Source organism: Oncorhynchus nerka, linkage group LG1 (genome assembly GCF_034236695.1).
Source record: "Oncorhynchus nerka isolate Pitt River linkage group LG1, Oner_Uvic_2.0, whole genome shotgun sequence".
Taxonomy (NCBI): domain Eukaryota; kingdom Metazoa; phylum Chordata; class Actinopteri; order Salmoniformes; family Salmonidae; genus Oncorhynchus; species Oncorhynchus nerka.
Window position 1 is genome coordinate 6,434,899 of NC_088396.1, and position 23,083 is coordinate 6,457,981.

General features: G+C 43.0%; 1 protein-coding gene across 2 annotated transcripts in view; it reads right to left on the bottom strand.

Annotated features, from left to right (window-relative positions):
- LOC115133132 (Krueppel-like factor 12) overlaps positions 1–23,083 on the bottom strand; it is a 155,942-nt gene that overhangs the window by 10,626 nt on the left and 122,233 nt on the right. The window contains exons 5-6 of one of the 2 annotated variants that reach the window (XM_065026695.1): positions 4,596–4,813; positions 2,721–2,878 (exon numbers count right to left, since the gene is read on the bottom strand). In XM_065026695.1, the coding sequence (XP_064882767.1) occupies positions 2,745–2,878; positions 4,596–4,813 (352 nt within the window). In that variant the 3' untranslated portion in view covers positions 2,721–2,744. The remainder of the gene's footprint in view (positions 1–2,720; positions 2,879–4,595; positions 4,814–23,083) is intronic. The other variant, XM_029666091.2, reaches the window with a different exon arrangement.

The window sequence follows — 23,083 nt, forward strand, 5'->3', positions numbered from 1 at the left end:
ATAACAATAAAGTTACATTTAAAAATATTTCTATTTCATATATATATATATATAATCTCCAGCACAACGCCAACATCAACATATGTGAAAATTGCATATTTCTATGTTTTGTAGTAAATGAAATGGAGGAACATCACATCATCGGTGTGCATCGTGTGATTTTAATTAATTATGTGTAGGCATTGCCTACTAATTGCCTACTAATTGTCTACTAATTTGTTGATGATGTAAGGGGGTTGATGTTACCAGTACATAAAAATCTGCACGCTTAGAAAAAAATACCGCTATGCCCTCAGACAAACCATCAAACCGGCAAATAGTCAATACAGGACTAACACTGAATCCTACTACACCGACTCTGACGTTCGTCGGATGTGGCAGGGTTTGAAAACTATTACGGACTACAAAGGGAAACCCAGCCGCAAGCTGCCCAGTGGCGCAAGCCTACCAGACGAGCTAAATTACTTTCATGTTCGCTTCGAGGCTTCGAGGCAGCAACACTGAAGCCTGCAGGAGAGCACCAGCTGCTCCGGACGACTATATGATCATGCTCTCCATAGCTGATGTGAGCCAGATCTCTAAACAGGTCAACATTCACAAGTCTGTGGGGCCAGACGGATTACCAGGGCCTGTACTCAGAGCATGCGCGGACCAACTGGCAAGTGTCTTCACTGACATTTTCAACCTCATCCTGAATGAGTCTGTAATACCCACATGTTTCAAGCAGACCACCATAGTCCCTGTGCCCAAGACAACGAAGGTAACCTGCCAAAATGACTACCGCCTCGTAGCACTCACATCGGTAGCCATGACGTGCATTGAAAGAGTGGTCATGGCTCTCAACTACACCATCATTCCTGAAACACTAGACCTACTGCAAATCACATACCACCTCGACAGATCCACAGATTACGCAATCTCAATCGCACTCCATACTGCCCTTTCCAACCTGGACAAAAGGAACACCTATGTGAGAATGCTGTTCGTTGACTACAGCTCAGCGTTCAACACCACAGGGCCCACAAAGCTCATGACTAAGCAAAGGACCCTGGGAATAAACACCTCCCTCTGCAACTGGATCCTGGACTTCCATGCTGATCCTCAACACCGGTTCCCCTCAGGGGTGCGTGCTTAGTCCCCTCCTATACTCCCTGTGTACCCATGACTGAGTGGCCAAGCACGACTCCAACAACATCATTAAGTTTGCTGATGAAACAATAGTGGTAGGCCTGATCACGGACAATGATGAAACAACCTATAGGGAGGAGGTCAAAGACCTGTCAGTGTGGTGCCAGGCCATCAACCTCTCTATCAATGTGAGCAAGACAAAGGAGCTGATCGTGGACTACAGGGAAAGGAGGGCCGAACAGGCCCCCATTTACATCGACGTGGCTGAAGTGGAGTGGGTTGAGAGTTTCAAGTGCCTTGGTGTTCACATCACCAAAAAACTGCCATGGTCCAAACACACCAAGACAGTCGTGAAGAGGGCACGACAAAACATTTTCCCCTTCAGGAGACTGAAATGATTTGGCATGGGTCCCCAGGTCTTCAAATAGTTCTACATCTGCACCATTGAGAGCATCTTGACCGGTCGCATCACCACCTGGTATGGCTACGGCTCGTTATCTGACCGTAAGGCGCTACAGAGGGTAATGCATATGGCCCAGTACATCATTGTGGCCAAGCTTCCTGCCATCCAGGACCTATATGCCAGGCAGGCCAAAAAAAATGTCAAAGTCTCCAGTCACCCTAGTTATAGACTGTTCTCTCTGCTACCGCACGTCAAGCGGTACCGGAGCACCAAGTCTAGGCTCCTTACCCCCAAGCTATAAGTCTGCTGAACAATTAATCAAATGGCCACCCAGACTATTTACATTGACCCCCACACCCCTTTATTTTTACACTGCTGCTATTTGCTGTTTATCATCTATGCATAGTGACTTTACCCCTACCTACATGTGCAAACTACCTCGACTAACCTGTACCCCCACACATTTACTCAGCACCGGTGCCCCTCATTATTGTTATGTAATTCTACTGTTTCACTTTTTATTTTTACTTTATTTTTATTGAGTAAATATTTCCCTACCTCTATTTCTTGAACTGCCCTGTTGGTTAAGGTCTTGTAAGTAAGCATTTCATATGTAACATATAATATAAATTGTTATTCATAACATAACATTCATAACATATCATATGAAATGGATGATGGACATCCACAAATGACTACATACCATACGAAACATTACATATCATACTAATTGGAGTCTCCTGGATTTACTTTTACTATGTAGCGTCTGCCCCTAAGTCCAGGTTGCTTGTTGTGTTTACAGATATTGTGAAGCACCTTCCATGTGTATTCACTTACCATGCATATTAGCGCTACAAAAAAAACATTATTATTCAGGAAGAGACCTAGCCTTTAATTGATGAAGAGACCTAGCCTTTAATTGATGAAGAGACCTAACCTTTAATTGATGAAGAGACCTAGCCTTTAATTGATGAAGAGACCTAGCCTTTAATTGATGAAGAGACCTAGCCTTTAATTGATGAAGAGACCTAGCCTTTAATTGATGAAGAGACCTAGCCCTTAATTTATGAAGAGAACTGGATTAAATTGGTGAAGACACACATACACACACACACACACACACACACACACACACACACACACACACACACACACACACACACACACACACACACACACACACACTGACCTGTGTGCGTCCTCCGGTGTGCTTTTAGATGGGAGCTCTTGGTGTAGACCTTATTGCAGCCCTCAAAGTCACACCTGTGGATGCGTCTCTTCTTGGAGTCGGGCGACTCTGACCTCCGGGGGCGGCGTATGCTCTCAATACTGAATGGTGACATGGAACTGCAACAAGAGTGAAAATGGTGGATCATTAAAGGAGCATCTTCAGCAGTTTTCATTTACATTACTGATTTAGATATTAGCTGTAAGACAATGATCCAAAACCCAACATGACATTTTACTGTGTATGCCTTGGCTACTGTAATTCTATCAATAGTGCCATTGTACTCCATGTATTGTATCCTGTGAAGTATCGGGTAACTTTCCTTTCCCTTGGATACACATGTACATTTATCCTTCAAAACAATCCCAGCACTTGTATGTTTGACACATTTCACCCAAGGTCAGTGCTATCCGGGATCCTTGGATGTCCCTACCCTAAACTTTAACCTTAACCACTAACCTTACCCTAACTATAACCACAACCCTTATCTAACCCTTACCGTAACCATTTTACATGTCAACTTCAATGGGTAGGGACATCCCAAGGATCCCAGATAGCACATACCTTTCAAGCAAGCTCCAATTACTCCAATAGAAATACCTGGATATAGATTCAAGATCATATTTCACAACATGTTATGTATGACATGTTCATTCAGAGATATTGTTAAAACATTTCAATGGCCATTAGATGGTGGTCTTGCACCTTGGTAGAAACCCCCACAACCCACTGGGCCCAGATGGGCTATTCCACGTTAGTTTAAAAATTATTTTTTAAATTATGTGGAAACAACGTTGATTCAACCAGTGTGTGCCCAGTGGGACGGCACAGGAAACTGGATGAGGTAAGACTGTTATTTTGACCATTCGTATAGGTTTCTCAATCATCTGAAGACAGTTTCATATTTATTTTATTCACGCAGTTCAATAAACATAATGACTGTTGTGTATGTCATCCATTACATTTTTCATGACATTTCCTTTAAAAATTAGTAGTCAGTACATGGAGTACAATTTATCACAATAAAGTCACTAGCTTGAGTGTGTGCATTTCCCACCACAGACATTATTGACATGTGCCATCAGCCATATGTGCTTCCAGTAATGGTTAGCGGTGGTGGCAGGTCCGCTTAGCTCACATACTAAACAGTCACTCTACTAACACAATGCTACGGTCATGTTGCACACACACACACACACACACACACACACACACACACACACACACACACACACACACACACACACACACACACACGCTACGTAGCTACCTGGTCAATCTGCATTAACCCATTTTGCCTCTTCACATGCGGTACGCTGCTGCTACTGTTTATTATTTATCCTGTTGCCTAGTCACTTTACCCATACTTTTATTTAATTTTTTAATTTTTTATTGTACCTTTATTTAACTAGGCAAGTCAGTTTAGAGCAAATTCTTATTTTCAATGACGGCCTAGGAACAGTGGGTTAACTGCCTGTTCAGGGGCAGAACGACAGATTAGTACCATGTCAGCTCGGGGGTTTGAACTTGCAACCTTCCGGTTCCTAGTCCAACTCTTAACCACTAGGCTACCCTGCCGCCCCATACGTACAGTACCAGTCAAAAGTTTCGACACACCTACCCATTCAAGGGTTTTTCCTTTTCCTATTTACTATTTTCCACGCTGTAGAATAATAGTGAAGACATCAAAACTATGAAATAACACATATTGAATCAAGTAGTAACCAAAAAAGTGTTAAACAAATTCAAATATATTTAATATTTTATAATCTTCAATGTAGCCACGACCTTGAGGACAGCTTTGCACACTCTTGGCATTCTCTCAACCAGCTTCACCTGGAATGCTTTTCCAACATTCTTGAAGGACTTCCCACATATGGTGAACACTAGTTGGCTGCTTTTCCTTCACTCTGTGGTCCAACTCATCCCAATCCATCTCATCTGGGTTGAGGTCGGGTGATTGTGGAGGCCAGGTCATCTGATGCAGCACTCCATCACTCTCCTTCTTGGTCAAATAGCCCTTACACAGCCTGGAGGTGTGTTGGATCATTGTCCTGTTGAAAAACAAATGATAGTCCCACTAAGCGCAAACCAGATGGGATGGTGTATCGCTGCAGAATTATGTGGTAGCCATGCTGGTTAAGTGTGCCTTAATTCTAAATAAATCACAGACAGTGTCACCAGCAAAGCACCCCCACACCATCACACCTCCTCCTCCATGCTTCACGGTGGGAACCACACATGCAGAGATCATCTGTTCAACTACTCTGTGTCAAATTTGGACTCATCAGACCAAAGGACAGAATTCCACCAGTCTAATGTCGATGGTCTTCTGAGTGGCACAGCACTCTAAGGCACTGCATCTCAGTGCTTGAGGCATCACGACAGACCCTGGTTCGATTCCAGACTGTATCACAAACGGACGTGATTGGGAGTCCCATAGGGCGGCCCACAATTGGCCCAGCATAGCTAGGGTTTGGCCGGGATAGGCTGTCATTGTAAATAATAATTTGTTCTTAACTGACTTGCCTGGTTTAATAAAAATGTATTGTGTTTCTTGGCCCAAGCAAGTCTCTTCTTCTTATTTGTGTCCTTTAGTAGTGGTTTCTTTGCAGCAATTCAACCATGAAGGCCAGATGTACGCAGTCTCCTCTGAACAGTTGATGTGGAGTGTCTGTTACTTGAACTTTGTGAAGCATTTATTTGGGCTGCAATTTCTGAGGCTGGTAACTCTAATGAACTTATCGTTCGAGGCAACTCTGGGTCTTCCTTTCCTGTGGCGGTCCTCATGAGTGCCAGTTTAGTCATAGTGCTTGATAGTTTTTGCAACTGCACTTGAAGAAACGTTCAAAGTTAGTGAAATGTTTCATTTTGACTGACATTCATGTTTTAAAGTAATGATGGACTGTCATTTATCTTTGCTTATTTGAGCTGTTCTTGCCATAATATAGACTTGGTCTTTTACCAAATAGGGCTATCTTTTGTATACCACCCCTACCTTATCACAACACAACTAATTGGCTCAAACGCATTAAGAAGGAAAGAAATTCCACAACATAACTTTTAACAAGGCACACCTTTTAATTTAAATGCATTGCAGGTGACTACCTCATGACGCTGTTTGAGAGAATGCCGAGAGTGTGCAAAGCTGCCATCAAGTCAAAGGGTGGCTACTTTGAAGAATTTCAAGTAAAAAAATATATTTTGATTTGTTTAACAGTTTTTTGGTTACTACATGATTCCATATGTGTTATTTCATAGTTTAATATTATTCTACAATGTTAAAAATAGTAAAAACAAAGAAAAACCCTTGAATGAGTAGGTGTGTCCAAACTTTTGACTGGTACTGTTAATGTATATATCTACCAAAATGAACTCGTATCCCTGCACATCTGACTCTGTACTGGTACCAAGTTGTCTTTACTCCTTGTGTATTTATTCCTCACGTTTTTTATTATTATTATTTATGTTTCTCTCTGCATTATTGGCCTGTTAGTTTATACCTAGTGTTTACGAAGCATGACAAATAACATTTGATACAATTTGACACATATATTCAGGAAAAGGCATGTACCCTTGCTCACAAACACACACACACACACACACACACACACACACACACACACACACACACACACACACACACACACACACACACACAGACCTGTGTGCGTCCTCCGGTGTGCTTTTAGATGGGGGGGTGCAGGGACACACTTTTGTTATCTGCACAAATTCAGAATCCACACAATCAACTGCCATGGTGTGTGTTTGTGGGGGTGGGTTGGAGGATGATGCAGGGAAAGAGTGAGGGAGGAGGGAGGAGAAGGGGGTGGGGTAGAATATCACTGGTACTTGTCTCTCTCCATTAATGATTGTCAACCTGGATATCCACATTGCATATTCTTTCACTCCTCATATAGCTCTGAGGCCAGACAGAGAAGTGAGAGTCGAAGGGGCACAGAGATGGGGAAGGGGTTACAGTTAGAGGAGAAGAGAAGGGGGGTGAGGGTCATGCAGGACAACGAGGAGCAGCCTGTAGTATATTTGGGATGTTGGGGGCAAAAGGAAGGAGAAAATGAACAAGACGAGCAGTCTCGTGGGGTCTGGATTTCAAGAGGGGTGCGTAAAGGGGCTCTTTCGAGGATGGAAAAGAAAAGGTTACAGGGTGCAAATAGAGAAGAGAGGGGAGGAGGGAGAGGGGAGCAGATGGGTTCCTTTGGGTGGTGTAGAAGAGACGAAGCGTGGCCAGACAGGCCCTCTTGTCTCCATCACACACAGCCCACTTCCTGTCTCACTGACACACACATATAGACACATAGGCAGCGTACACACACACAGGATACGAGCGCTTGGGTCAGATATGATACTGATAACTCTCTCTCTATATATTCACCCCTGTAAATTGAGGCATTTTTTTATGCAGTAAGCAGGTTTCCATCCAACCTTTTTATGCGAGTAAAGTACATGTCGGATAAAAAAAATGTCATGACAGGCCTGATGGAGACTTTCTAAATGTCGACAAAACAAAATACGCTTGACAAGGTGGAATCTGAAAATGTCAGTGGAAACGCTTTTATGTGCAAATATTGATATAATAATAATCATATCAAAGTAAACTTGGAGTCCTGTCATGGAAAAGTTTTTTTTATTACAAAAAATAAAAAAAAGGTTTTAGTACAACAACAACAAAAAACTCCCCTTTGTCCTTTGACAGCCAACAGAGGCTCATCATAACACATCCTTATTACATGTGTCTCTTGGGGTCAATCTTCTCCCGGTGAACATGTTGTGTGGTCCTCCCACTACGATTCTTCAAGATAGCATGCACTTTACTAGGCTACAGATTAAATTCATTATAATGAACTTCACAGGGTGTCATGCCCTGATCTATTTCACCTGCCCTTGTGCTTGTCTCTACTCCCTCCAGGTGTCGCCCATCTCCCAATTATCCCCTGTGTATTCATACCTGTGTTCTCTGTCTGTTTGTTGACAGTTCGTCTTTTCCGTTCAAGCTTAACAGCGGTTTTCCAGTCAGCGCCTTCTGTTTCCCAGCCTCTCTTTGCTAGTCCTCCCGGTTTTGGCCTTTGCCTGTCCTGACCCTGTCCTTGCCCGCCTGACCTCTCTGCCTGAGCCTGCATGCCGTCCTGTACCTTTGCCTTACCCTGGATTTTCGACCCCTGCCTGCCTTGACCTGTTTTTGTCTGCCCCTGTTTGCTACAATAAACAATGTTACTTCAACAGTCTGCATCTGGGTCTTACCTTGTTACCAGATAGTACGAACGGGCCCTGACTGACCCAGCACACTTGGACCAGCTCCGCTATGTCATCTTTTCCCAGGGAGCCACCATTGGTAGGCACAAGGAGTTGCTTCGCGGCATGATGGAGGGTTTCCAGGCCACGGACGAACGTCATGACCAAGCATTGGACATGTTGTGGGAGCAAGTCCGTGGGTTGCCTACTAGGCAGCCGACCATGACGGTAACCTCCCAGCCCCACTGTAACCTGGCTGGTAGCAGCGCTGGCACCCCAGTTTCCCAGGAACCCAACTTACCTCCCCCGGAGTGCTGTGATGGAGTTTCCAGAACCTGCTGGGCCTTTCTCTCCCAGTGCTCCCTCATTTTCAAGCTGCAGCCTTCTTCGTTCCCCTTGAACCGCTCGAAGATAGCGTATATTATTACGTTGATGTCCTGGAGGGCACTCAAATGGGCCACGGCGGTGTGGGAGCAACAATCCGCCATCTACCTCAGTCTGGAGGTATTCGTGGCGAAGGTGAGAAAGGTGTTAAAGGCTACGGTGTCCGGGAGAGAAGCTGCCCGGAAGTTACTCCAGCTTCGGCAGGGCACCCTCAGTGTGGCAGACTATGAGCCCAGAAGTTACTCCAGCTCCGGCAGGGCACCGTCAGTGTGGCAGACTATGCGGTGGAGTTCCGCACGCTAGCATTGGAGGGTACGTGGAACCCGGAAGCGCTGTTTGACATGTTCCTACATGGATTATTGGAGGAGATAAAGGATGAGCTGGCAGCCCGAGAACTGCTGACGGATCTCAACTCACTCATCGTTTTAACCATTCGGATTGACGGTTGGCTACTGGAATAAAGGAGGAAGAAGAGGTTCAATTTGTGTTCCCAATCGCTCACTCAGGGATCTCACCTTGCAGCTGATAAACTCCGGAAGTCCCCGGCGTCTACATCCCTGAAAGGAGCCATGCTTACCCGAGTCCCCCCAAGAGCCTCCAGAGACTGCCGATTCACCTCTTCCCGAGCCGCTCCAAGATTATCAGCCCCTCTGCTGTTCATCCTCTGTTGCCCTGTACCCTCTGTATTCTTCCTACCTTTTCTGTGTTTCGAGTCAAAACCATGTCTGACTTCCCCTTGTCTTCTGTTTCCAGTACCTGTTTAACTGGGAGTGTTATGGCCCGGAGGAGAGGTGCTGGGTTCCTGCTAAATACATCTTGGACCCAGCCCTCATTGCTGACTTTCACCCCAGTCAACCAGGTATCCACCCAGGTGGAACACCAGCTGGCGTCCTGTCACACCCTGATCTGTTTCACCCGTCCTTGTGCTTGTCTCCATCCCCTCCAGGTGTCGCCCATCTTCCCAATTTTGTTGCCAGTTCGTCTTGTTCGTTCAAGCTTTCCAGATTTTTTCCTATCAGCTCCTTCCGTTTCCCAGCCTCTCTTTGCTAGTCCTCCCGGTTTTGACCTTTGCCTGTCCTGACCCTGTACCCACCCACCTGACCTCTCTGCCTGAGCCTAAATGCCGTCCTGTACCTTTGCTCCACCTCTGGATTACTGAACCCTGCCTGTCTGCCTTACCCTGGATTTTAGACCCCTGCCTGCCTTGACCTGTCTTTGTCTGCCCCTGTTTGCTACAATAAACAGTGTTACTTCCACAGTCTGCATCTGGATCTTTTAATTTATTTCTTTTCAGCTTTATTTCACCAGGTAGGCCAGTTGAGAACAAGTTCTCATTTACAACTGTGACCTGGCCAAGATAAAGCGAAGCAGTGCGACACAAACAACAACACAGAGTTACACATGGAATAAGCAAACGTACAGTCAATAATACAATAGAAACAAGTCTATATACAGTGTGTGCAAATGCCGTGAGGAGGTAAGGCAATAGATAGGCCATAGTAGCGAAGTAATTACAATTTAGCAAATTAATACTGGAGTGATAGATATGCAGATGATGATGTGCAAGTAGAGATACTGGTGTGCAAAAAAGTAAATAAAAACAATATGGGGATGAGGTAGGTAGATTGAATTGGCTATTTACAGATGGGCTGTGTGCAGCGATCGGTTAGCTGCTCAGATAGCTGATGTTTAAAGTTAGTGAGGGAGATATAAGTCTCCAAGTTCAGCGATTTTTATTTATAAAAAAAAAATGCAATTTGTTCCAGTCAGCAGAGAACTGGAAGGAAAGGAGACCAAAGAGGTGTTGGCTTTGGGGATGACCAGTGAGATATACATTCTGGAGCGCGTGCTATGGGTGGGTGGTATCGTGACCAGTGAGCTGAAATAAGGCAGAGCTTTACCAAGCAAAGACTTACAGATGACCTGGAGCCAGTGGGTCTGGCGACAAATATGTAGCGAGGGCCAGCCAATGAGAGCATACAGGTTGCAGTGGTGGGTGGTATATGGGGCTTTGGTGACAAAACGGATGGCACTGTGATAGACAGCATCCAGTTTGCTGAGTAGAGTGTTGGAGGCTATTTTGTAAATTACATCGCCAAAGTCGAGGATCGATAGTCAGCTTTACAAGGGTAAATTTGGCTTTGTGAGTGAAGGAGGCTTTGTTGTAGGCTATATGTTTTAGCTAGAGCGCACGTGCCAATACCAGGTTTGTCATACTCGCTATATGATGTCATTTTTTTGTGAGAAAACCCATCAGTAGATTTGAAATTGCGATATAAACCCATTTAACTCGTTTTTTTTAGTAACTACAAAAGTTGGGTTCTTTTGCACTACGTCATCACACACAGCCTTAGGAAATGCACATATTGTTTTTATGGATTTTAGAATATTTGCATGAAAATCTGTTGCCAGTTGGATGGAAACCTAGCTACTGAAACATGTGTTATGATAACGCGATTAAAGCAAATGCCTCCCTCCCTCCCTTACAGGGCTCATCTGCAAAAGAGGCTGTGGTCTCAGCATGACACCCTGCTAAAATAAAGGTTAAATAAGAAATGTGCCTGCTATTTTTCTTATCTTTGGCTACATTTATCTGCTGGGTTGCTTCTAAAGCTAAGCAGGGTTGGTCCTTATCAGTCCCTGGATGGAAGAGCAGATGTTGCTAGAAAAGGTGTTGGTGGGACATTAGGGGCCACTCTTCCTTCCATTATTTGGATGGGATGTTGAACTGATGCCCTGACTCTCTGTGGTCATTAAAATTCCTTGGCACTTATTGTAACATAAAGCTTAACTATTGCTACAAAACTGGTTGACCAATGGAGATGCATAATCAAAGTTTCCCTCTAAACCCCACCTACATGGATTGATATGGGGTCTTTCTACTTACACACTCCACCTGTGGTGAATTCAATTGATTGGAAATTATTTGGAAAGGCACACACCTGTCTATACAAGGTCTCACAGTTGACAGCACATGTCAGAGCAAGCCACGAGGTCAGAGGAATTGTACGTAGTGCTCAAAGACAGGATTGTGTCGAGGCACAAATCTGGGGAAGGGTACCAAAAAATGTCTGCAACATTGAACATCCCCAAAAACACAATGGCCTCCATCATTCTCAAATGGAAGAAGTTTAGAACCATCAAGACTCTTCCTAGAGCTGGCCGCCCGGCCAAACTGAGAAATCGGGGGAGAAGGGCCTTTGTCGGGGAGGAGACCAAGAACCTGATGGTCACGCTGACAGACCTCTAGAGTTCTGTCAGCGTGGGAGAATCTTCCAGAAAATCAGCCATCTCTGCAGCACTCTGTCAATCAGGCCTTTATGGTAGAGTGGCCAGACGGAAGCCACTCCCCAGTAAAAGGCCAATGACAGCCCGCTTGGAGTTTGCCGAAAGGCACCTAAAGACCCTCAGACCATGAGAAACAATATTCTCTGGTCTGTTGAAATCAAGACTGAACTCTTTGAACTGAATGCCAAGCGTCAAGTCTGGAGGAAACCTGGCACCATCCATACGGTGAGGCATGGTGGTGGCAGCATCATGCAGTGGGGATGTTTTTCAGTGGCATGACTGGGAGACTAGTCAGGATCGAGGCAAAGAGGAATGGAGCAAAGTACAGACATATCATTGATGAAAACCTGCTTCAAAGCGCTCAGGACCTCAGGTTTACCTTCCAAGAGGAAAACGGCCTTAAGCACACAGCCAAGAGAACGCAGGAGTGGCATCGGGACAATTCACTGAATGTCGTTGATTGGCCAAGCGAGAGCCCGGACTTGAAACCTATCAAACACCTCTGGAGAGACATGAAAAAATCTGCGTAGCAACGCTCCCCATCCAACCTGACAGAGCTTGAGAGGATCTGCAGAGAGGAGAGAGAGAGGAATAATTTTTTATTTGAATGACATGGTCCTGAAAAAGGAATGTTTATTTTTTTTGCTGAGTTCAGTAAAGTAAAGTTTAGATACCCCAAAAACGACTATTTCTGAGCTGTACCCATGATGTTCTAAATGTTTTATATTTGAGAAGGTTTAAGCACTTCTAACACCATGTTATGATGTTAGTGATCAATTTAGTGAGACCCGAGCACTACCCCACCCTAGCTACTGATGAGAAAACAGACCTTACCAGGCCCTAACCCAATGTATAACGTCGGGGCCTGTCGGGCACAGGTCGGGTGGCACTAATCCGCAGGCAGTTTAAGAATGGTAAATTGGAGCCTCTGAGAGGGTTTTTTGCCTGCAGGAAGAGTCATGTATGGTATCTTACATAATAGTGTGGGTTAATAGCAAATCGTCAAGCTGAATTTCTATATTCAAAAATATATTTTAGGTTTCCTAGCTAGCTAGGTCGGGCAGTCAAATGTGCTAGCAAATGTTTGCTAGCTACTTAGCTAGCTGAGCAAAGTGCTAAATCATCCAGCAGAACTTCTGTATCCAAAAGTGAAACAAATTGCATAAAGAATTTACCCTCTCCCCTGTCAAAAGGTTTGTCTTGTGAACAATGTTTCTTTCTCTTCTGTCTGGCCTTTGCACACTTCTCATAGCCACGCCCATCCTGATTCTTCACTGATGACACTGGTGTCAGTGTCAACACAAAATTCTGGGCACGTTCCAGGTTATCTTTATTTCAAGTGTGTTTCAAAGATTGGGCAGATCTCACAAAGTCGGGGGAATTTCTCCGAAACCAGGGAACCAAACCAATAATATGTCTTGAGATCTTCAGACGAAGCCTTCATTCCTGGAATAAATAAGTGAACCAATGCATCATCAGGGTTTCAAACATGGGGCACACCATGGGACTTGACCATTGGTCTGAAAACCAACCATTTCTGTTCCTTGGACAGGGCAACAATGCATCACACTCAAAAATGAGAAAATAACTATTGTTTAACTGTGCAACCATTGACAATAAGGTTGCACGATGATACATAGGGGTTCAATATTAGCCGGAAGTAAATAGTGGCTCACTATTTGGCAAGCACGGACATTCTATGGCACTATTTTGACCAATTTGTTATAATGCATTTTGCAAACTATTAAATAAGCGTTAATGACGTAATTACAAACCATTTATAAACCCTTTCCAAATGGAACCTTATTGTGAAGTGTTACCATTACTACTACTCTACCCCTACACGTACCATTATCATAGTAGCCGTATTGTTGGAAGTAGTAATAATATTTCCTGAGAGCCGTGGCAAAGCGGTAGCATTGAAACCGGCCATCCCAGCCTGTATGAAAGCCTGTGTTTGTCTCTCCCAAGCCAATGCACTGAGAGAGAAACTTTACAGCCGAGATGTTTTTTTAGTTTGTCCTTTTATCTTCACCCTCGTCCTCATGTACCTGTGTGTGTGTGTGTGTGTGGGGGGGAGCGTGTGTGCGTTCCTACATGTGTGGGTATCTGTGTTTGAGTGTGTGTCCACGGAACACTCTTTGTACAGGACAAAGGCTGTACATTTCTCTGGCTCTGAGGTTCTCAAAGGAAACACAACCAATACAACAAGATTCAGAAAAAAACAACAACAAGCCCTCAACTGTAGAGAGCATCTCACATGGAAATGAGGCATAGGAACACACACATTCATAAGCACACGCATGTGGGGACCAGCCAGAAATCACAAGAGCCTTGTACTCTCTCAATCCCTTCCCCCCCTCTCCCCTTCTCCCTCATACCCTATCTCCTTATTTTCTTCTTTCCCTCTCTCTCCCTCATTCCTTCTTTCTCACAATAGCCCATCCACCGTTTCCACATGAATATGGAGGAGGCTGGCCAAGAAGCCCATTATATATCCATGCTCACCCTTTTTTCCTATTTCTCCCTCTCTACCCCTTTCAATTTATTCCTCTCCCGCTTCATGCCGCTCACATTTAGTTCATCCTCCTGCTATTCCCTTTCTTCCCCTTTCCCTCCCTCTAGCCCTCTTCATCTCCTCATGTATTGATGTGGATACCTGGCCCTCAGCTCAATTGTTAGTAAGACTACTCTCAAACTGAAGACAGTATGGTTCCAACAAACTATATCATCTTTTATACAACTATACTGAACCAAAATATAAAACGCAACATGCAAAAATGTCAAAGGTTTTACTGAGTTACAGTTCATATAAGGAAATCAGTCAGTTGAAACAAATTCATTAAACACTAACCTATGGGTTTCACATGACTGGGCAGGGGTGCAGCAATGAGTGGGCCTTGGTGGCCAGGTCCTCTCACTGGGAAGCCAGGCCCAGCCAATTAGAATGAGTTTTTCCCCATAAAACCCATGGTACTAGTAAGGTACGTTCACTTATACCATGGTATAGCCTAAATAATGAAAACGTACCATGGTTTTAGCCTTGAAGTATAATGGTACTGCCGTTGTACATAAATATTACCATGGTATTGCATAATTTATACCATGGTATAGATCTAAATCATGGAAATGTACCAAAGCTTTACCTTTGACGTATGATGGTACTGCCAAACACCTAAATAATATCACGGTATTGCATCATTTATACCATGGTATATATCTAAATCATGGAAATGTACCATAGCTTTACCTTTGTCGTATGATGGTACTGCCAAGCACCTAAATAATATCACGGTATTGCATCATTTATACCATGGTATATATCTAAATCATGGAAATGTACCATAGCTTTACCTTTGTCGTATGATGGTACTGCCAAGCACCTAAATAATATCACGGTATTGCATCATTTATACCATGGTATATATCTAAATCATGGAAATGTACCATAGCTTTACCTTTGACGTATGATGGTACTGCCAAGCACCTAAATAATATCACGGTATTGCATCATTTATACCATGGTATAGATGTGGATCAATGGACATACCATGGTTTTGACATGCATTCTACATTTTACCTTGGCAATGCAAAATTATGTGATCATATGGTACCATTTTTATTAATTGTCTGCTACCATGGTACAATTGCAGTATAATGTATTAAATACATTATACAATGTATTAAATAATACATTATACAATGTATACAATGTATTAAATACATTTGTATTTGTATTTATTATGGATTCTATTCGCTGTTGCCTGGGAGAAGCTAGTCTTCCTGGGGTCCAGAAACATAAGACAGTTAGATACAGTTTAAATTACTGCATGACATTACATTTCATAAGACCTTACCCAACACATTCAGTGTGTTCCCTCAGGCCACCACTCCACCACCACATATTTACAATACAACATCCATGTGCATGTGTGTATAGATTGCGTGGCTTATCATGTGAATGTGTGTCTGTGACTGTGTGTGTCTCTTCACAGTCCCCGCTGTTCCATAAGATCTATTTTTACCTGTTTTTTAAAATCTGATTCTACTGCTGCATCTGTTACCTGATGTGGAATAGAGTTCCATGTAGCCATGGCTCTATGCAGTACTGTGCGCCTCCCATAGTCTGTTCTGGACTTGGGGGTTGTGAAGAGACCTCTGGTGGTCTTGTAGGGTATGCATGGGTGTCCGAGCTGTGTGCTAGTCGTTTAAACAGACACATCGGTGCATTCAGCATGTTAACACTTATAAAATAAATCCTCCAAGGTCAAAAGAGGTTGGTTGGTATTATATTGATGAATTTACATACCAGTATGGGCAAGTTTCTGATAAAGTCAGAGGCAGGCTACTATTGTTGGTCCTAATGTGTCTATAATGTCAAAGAAAATGGAAAATTGGGAAAAATGATAAAAGTCCGTTAGCATAGAAGCTAACGTTGGCTCCGGTCAAGCTAGCCTGTTGTAGTAATGGCGACAGGACCAACATTCACACAGTGTAAACAAAGGGAAACATTGTAACTTTCTGTTTTTAGGGATATGTTGAGAATTACATCATGAAAATGTATCTATGAGATAAGATGACAATTAATACTTTTTTTTACCCCCAATTAATACCTTTTTTGTTCATTGGCTATTTAGAATTGTATTTGAGTAGCAACATCAGTTGAATGAGAGAGCCAACTAAAAACTGTATTTTAAATCTTCAAGTTTTCAAACTCCCTTCATTCTTCTCACCATACCCTATCCAGGTCCCACGGTTTAAGAGGATAAACTACACTACTAGACCATGTGGGTTGTGGTTTTTCACTATGAGCTAAAGGGGTTTAAGAGGGTATACTACACTACTAGACCGCGTGTGTTGTGGTTTTTCACTATGAGCTAAAGGGGTTTAAGAGGGTATACTACACTACTAGACCGCGTGTGTTGTGGTTTTTCACTATGAGCTAAAGGGGTTTAAGAGGGTATACTACACTACTAGACCGCGTGTGTTGTGGTTTTTCACTATGAGCTAAAGGGGTTTAAGAGGGTATACTACACTACTAGACCGCGTGTGTTGTGGTTTTTCACTATGAGCTAAAGGGGTTTATAAGAGGGTACACTACACTACTAGACCGTGTGTGTTGTGGTTTTTCACTGTGAGCTAAAGGGGTTTAAGAGGATACACTACACTACTAGACCGCGTGTGTTGTGGTTTTTCACTATGAGCTAAAGGGATTTAAGAGGATATACTAGGCCTATGCTTTGCCATTGCATAGCAAGTAGTCAATGTTGCGTTATGTAAAATATATATATATATTTTGTCACTGCCATGGCAGAAACATACCATGCTACTGATGCAAATACCATGGTATTTTCCTGCCTTGGTAGTACAATGAACTACCATGGTATTGTCATGTTTTTTTGTTCACTACCATGGCAGTGGTCTGCGGTTGTGAGGCCGGTTGGACGTCCTGCCAAATTCTCTAAAAACGACATTGGAGGCAGTTTATGTCAGAGAAATTACCATTAAGTTCTCTGGCAACAGCTCTGGTGGAGATTCCTGCAGTCAGCATGCCAATTACAGGCTCCCTCATCAGTGGCATTGTGGTGTGTGACAAAACTGCACATTTTAAAGTGGCCTTTTATTGTCCTCAGCACAAGACGCACCTGTGTAATGATCATGCTGTTTAATCAGCTTCTTTATATGCCACATCTGTCAGGTGGATGGATTATCTTGGCAAAGGAGGGATGTAAACAAGGCACTCTTCCTGGGGTACAGCAGTTTATACCGTTTTAAAAACATTACAATACATTCACAGATTTCACAGCACACTGTGTGCCCTCAGGCCCCTACTCCACGGGTACCACATATCTACAGTACAAGTGTGTTGAGCATTAAAAACCCAGCAGCATTGCAGTTCTTGACACAAACCGGTTGGCTTTGCGCATACTACCATACCCCATTCAAAGGCACTAAGGTACTATTCTCCGTCTTAAATGCTATCGTTTATTTAGATATTAGAGTACCTGAGGATCAAATAGAAACATCGCTTGACTTGTTTCGACAAACTTTACCGGTAACTTTTTGGATTCGTTTGTATGCATATTGAACGAGTGGATTACTGAAATCAATGGTGCCACTTAACTTTTTATGGCTGCAGGGGCAGTATTGAGTAGCTTGGATGAAAAGGTGCCCATTGTAAATGGCCAGCTCCTCAGTCTCAGTTTCTAATACATGCATACTATTATTAGTATTGGATAGAAAACACTCTAAAGTTTCCAAAACGGTCAAAATATTGTCTGTGAGTATAACAGAACTGATATTGCAGGAGAAACCCTGAGAAATTCCACTTCCTGTTTGGATTTTTTCTGGGGGTGGCAGATTTCAACCAAGCTCTCATTGAAATTACAGCGAGATATGGATGAGTTTTCACTTCCTACTAGATGTCAACAGTCAATAGAACTGTGTCTGATGACTCAAATGTGAAGGGGTGTCGAATGAGACAGGAAATAGTCACCACTGCCACGAGATGACCATGCGCGTTCACAGGTGACCAAATACTTATTTTCCACCATAATTTGCAAATAAATTCATTAAAAATCCTACAATGTGATTTTCTGGATTTTTTTTCTCATTTTGTCTGTCATAGTTGAAGTGTACCTATAATGAAAATTACAGGCCTCTCTCATCTTTTTAAGTGGGAGAACTTGCACAATGGTGGCTGACTAAATACTTTTTTGCCCCACTGTATATGCATATTCTAGCTTTTAGGGCTGAATAGCAGGCAGTTTAATTTGGGTACGCTTTTCATCCAAAATTCTCAATGCTGCCCCCTACCCTAGAGAAGTCATATCACCTCCACCTTACCCAACACCCTAGACCCATACCACCCCAATAGATCCACGGATCTAAGACCACACTCAATGATCTGTACAGAACGGAGGCATACTCAATGACCTGTATAAGGCCATAAGCAAAAAAGAAAAGGCTCATCCAGAAGCGTCACTCTTAGTGTCCGTGGACTTTAAAATGCAGGCAAACTTAGAAATTTGGTAAATCGGATTTATCAGCAGGATAAATGTGCAACCAGAGGAAAAAAACTCTCGACCACCTTTACTCCACGCACAGAGACGCATACAAAGCTCTCCCTCGCCTTCCATTTGCCAAATCTGACCATAATTATATCCTCCTTACTCCTGCTTACAAGCAACAACTAAAGCAGAAAGGACCTGCGACTCGCTCTATACAGAAGTGGTCAGATGATGAAGATCTATGCTACAGGACTGTTTTGCTAGCACAGACTGGCATTGAGGAGTATACCACCTCAGAAATCCGGTTTCATCAAGTGCATCGACGACGTTGTCTCCACAGTGACCGTTCGCACATATCCCAGCCATGGATTACAGGCAACATCAATACCGAGCTGCCGCTATCAAGGAGGGGGACACTAATCCAGACGCTTATATGAAATCCTGCTATGCCCTCAGACGAACCATCAAACAGGCAAAGCGTCAATACATGACTAAGATTGAATCCTGCTTCACCAGCTTTGACGCTAGTCAGATGTGGCAGTACTTGCAAACTATACGGACTACAAAGGGAAGCCCAGCCATAAGCTGCCCAGTGATGCAAGCCTACCAGATGGGCTAGATCCCTTTTATGTTCGCTTCGAGGCAAGCAACAGTGAAACATGCATGAGAAAACCAGCTGTTCCGGATGACTGTGTGATCATGCTTTCCGTAGCCGATGTGAGCAAGATCTTTAAATAGATCAACATTCACAAGAACTGCAGGGTCAGACGGATTAGCAGGATGTATACTCAGAGCATGCACAGACCAACTGGCAAGTGTCTTCACTGACATTTTCAACCCCTCCCTGACCGAGTCTGTAATACCGACATGTTTCAAGCAGACCACCGTAGTCCCTGTACCCAAGAAAGCAAAGATTGCCTGTCTACATAGCACTCAAGTCAGTAGCCATAAAGTACTTTGAAAAGCTGGTCATGATTCACATCAACACCATCTTCCCGGAAACCCTAGACCCACACCAAGTTGCATACTGCCCCAACAGATGATGCAATCTCAATCTCACTCCACACTGTTCTTTCCCAACTGGACAAAATTAATACCTATGTCAGAATACTACAGCTCAGCCTTCAACACCGTAGTAGCCTCAAAGCTCATCATCAAGCTCGGGCCCTGGGTCTGAATCCAGCCCTGTGAAACTGGGTCCCAGACTTCCTGAAGGGCCACCCACAGGTAGTGAAGGTTGGCAACAACACCTCCACTATGCTGATCCTCAACACAGGGGCCCCACAAGGGTGTGTGCTCAGCCTCTTCCTGTATTTGTATTTATTAGTGAGCCGCATTAGCACTTCCTGGGGTCCAAACACATCAAAGCACCTACATTACATATAAAACAAAATACAAAACAGTGAACTATGTTTGTACTGAATGAGCTAAAGATAAAACAGTACATAATTTAACATCCCTACACCACCACATTTACACAAATGTTCAATACCACCATACAACAATATCACAATATGTGCGTATGCATGTGTCTGTACTTTTGTGTGTCTCTTCACAGTCCCCGTTGTTCCAAATGGTGTATTTTATCTGTTTTTTAAAAATATGATTCTACTGCTGCATCAGTTACTTGATGTGGAATAGAGTTCCATGTAGTCATTGCTCTATGTAGCACTGTGCGCCTCCTACAGTCTGTTCTGGACTTGGGGACTGTGAAGAGACCTCTGGTGGCATGTCTTGTAGCGTATGCATGGGTGTCTGAGCGGCGTGCCAGTAGTTTAGACAGACAGCTCAGTACATTCAGCTTGTCAACACCTACAACACCTACTCCCTGTTCACCCATAACTGCTTGGCCACACACGCCTCATCAAGTTTATTTTAGGACATTTTTCAACCTGACAGATCGCATTCGTTTTATTGAGTGCACCAACTCACTTTCCAAATATTGTATTCTCAGCCCGTTGTTCTACATCACAATGCTAGCTTCGGTGTTAGTAGCAATGAGGTTTACTAGTGTAAACGTTGTGGGTTTACCTCAGGTAACTTGATGTTAACACATTTATGGCTATTTCACTGTTTGGCTGGGTACACATTGTAATGAGTTGGCTGGTGTCTACCAATCAAAAGTGAAAAATGTTATGATCATGGTTAACAATAGGTTTTCCTTAAAAGGTGTCAAACCTTATCAAAACACATGTACCTTCACCTTTTTTAAGATGTGGCCAATTTAAACTGACAGATTTTTATGGGTATTTTTTTTTAACGTTACTTAAATTGACACACCGGTGCGTCAATAAAATCTAGAGGGTGTTAAGAAATGTAAAAGGTACTGCAATTGCTAAATATTTCCAATTGATGGAAACATAAGACCACAAAGCATAATACCAATTTCTTTTGGCTTTTGGCTATAAGCTACAAGCAACAATATGATTGACATAAAATAGCATGCAAGTATATACAGTTGAAGTTGGAAGTTTACATACTCCTCAGCCAAATACATTTAAACTCAGTTTTTCACAATTCCTGACATTTAATCCTAGAAAAATTTCCTGGCATAGGTCAGTTAGGATCACCACTTTATTTTAAGAATGTGAAATGTCAGAATAATAGTCGAGAGAATTATTTATTTCAGCTTTTATTTCTTTCATCACATTCCCAGTGGGTCAGAAGTTTACATACACTCAATTTGTATTTGGTAGCATTGCCTTTAAATTGTTTAACTTGAGTCAAACATTTTGGGTAGCCTTCCACAAGCTCCCCACAATAAGTTGGGTGAATTTTGGCCCATTCCTCCTAACTGAGCTGGTGTAACTGAGTCAGGTTTGTAGGCCCTTCTTGCTCGCACACGCTTTTTCAGTTCTGCCAACAATTTTTCTCTGGTTTGTGGTCAGGGCTTTGTGATGGCCACTCCAATACCTTGACTTTGTTATCCTTAAGTGATTTTGCCACAACTTTGGAAGTATGCTTGGGGTCATTGTCCATTTGGAAGACCAATTTGTGACCAAGCTTTAACTGATGTCTTGAGATGTTGCTTCAATATATCCACATAATTGTCTTCCCTCATGCTGCCATCTATATTGTGAAGTGCACCAGTCCCTCCTGCAGCAAAGCACCCCCACAACATGATGCTGCCACATATGTGATTCACGGTTGGGATGGTGTTCTTCAGCTTGCTTGCCTCCCCCCTTTTCCTCCACACATAACGATGGTCATTATGGCCAAAAAGTTCTACTTTTGATTTTCACAAGACCAGAGGACATTTCTCCAAAAATTACGATCTTTGTCCCCATGTGCAGTTGCAAACCGTAGTCTGGCTTTTTTATAGCGGTTTTGGAGCAGTGGCTTCTTCCTTCCTGAGCGGCCTTTCAGGTTATGTCGATATAGGACTCATTTTTACTGTATATAAATATTACATCATGCAACCCTTATTGCTAGCAAATTACTTCAACAAGCCCTTCACTTGCGCGAGAAGGCAGAGTGCTCGCTGCTGCTGGTGACACCAGCTTGTGGTGGGGCTTGATGCGAGAGAAGGCAGAGGAGGTAACCATGCCCTCGTGGAAGTGTCAATAAAATAAGTGGCCTGCACATTAGCGAAAAGGTAATATTGTAGTGTAGTGGATTTTCTCTCTTGACTTGTGATACTTACTCAGTGAGTTCTAAACTTGTATGCAGCAAGTTAATTTTTTCCATTTCTAAGCCTTTTAGATTTGACTTCTCAGACGATGGCATGCCATTTCAATTATATTTGATATATCTTGTGAAATATGTTAATTAGATAGATCAGCGCTCAATTGTCAGCAGCAAGCGCCTGAAATCTATTTTTCACTAGATAGAACAAGCACAAAGTCAATCTCAAGGAAACGTCAGAAAATGTTGTTTGTGGTCATGCTGTCACTTTTTGGTTTAATTGAGAATTGCAGTACCTGGTTGATGAATTTGACAATGAATGTATTAACTAGGAAAAACATGTTTGACCAGAGGTGACTGATTTAATGTTCGGTATTGTTACAGTTCTCTCAGAGTCGGTCCCTTCCTCTTGCGTTAGCAGTGTGGAAAGAGACAACAAAAAAAATGTTTTGCTTGACCAGAGGTGACTGATTTAATGTTCGTCATTATTACAGTTCTCAGAGTCGGTCCCTTCCTCTTGCAGTGTGGAAAGGGACAGAAAAAAGCGCTCATATCCTTTGATGTGTCCATGGAGAAAACTAATCGTCTGAAATTTATTTTGCGGTCTTATACCCCCATCTATTGGAAATATTTTGCAATTGCAGTACCTTAAACATTGTGTTGATGTGTCCATCAAAAAGTTATATAGCCAAGGTATATCAATCCTTACTTAACTACTCAGAATTGCAATCCATAAAATAGTTGTTAGTTAATTTTATCACTTACAAC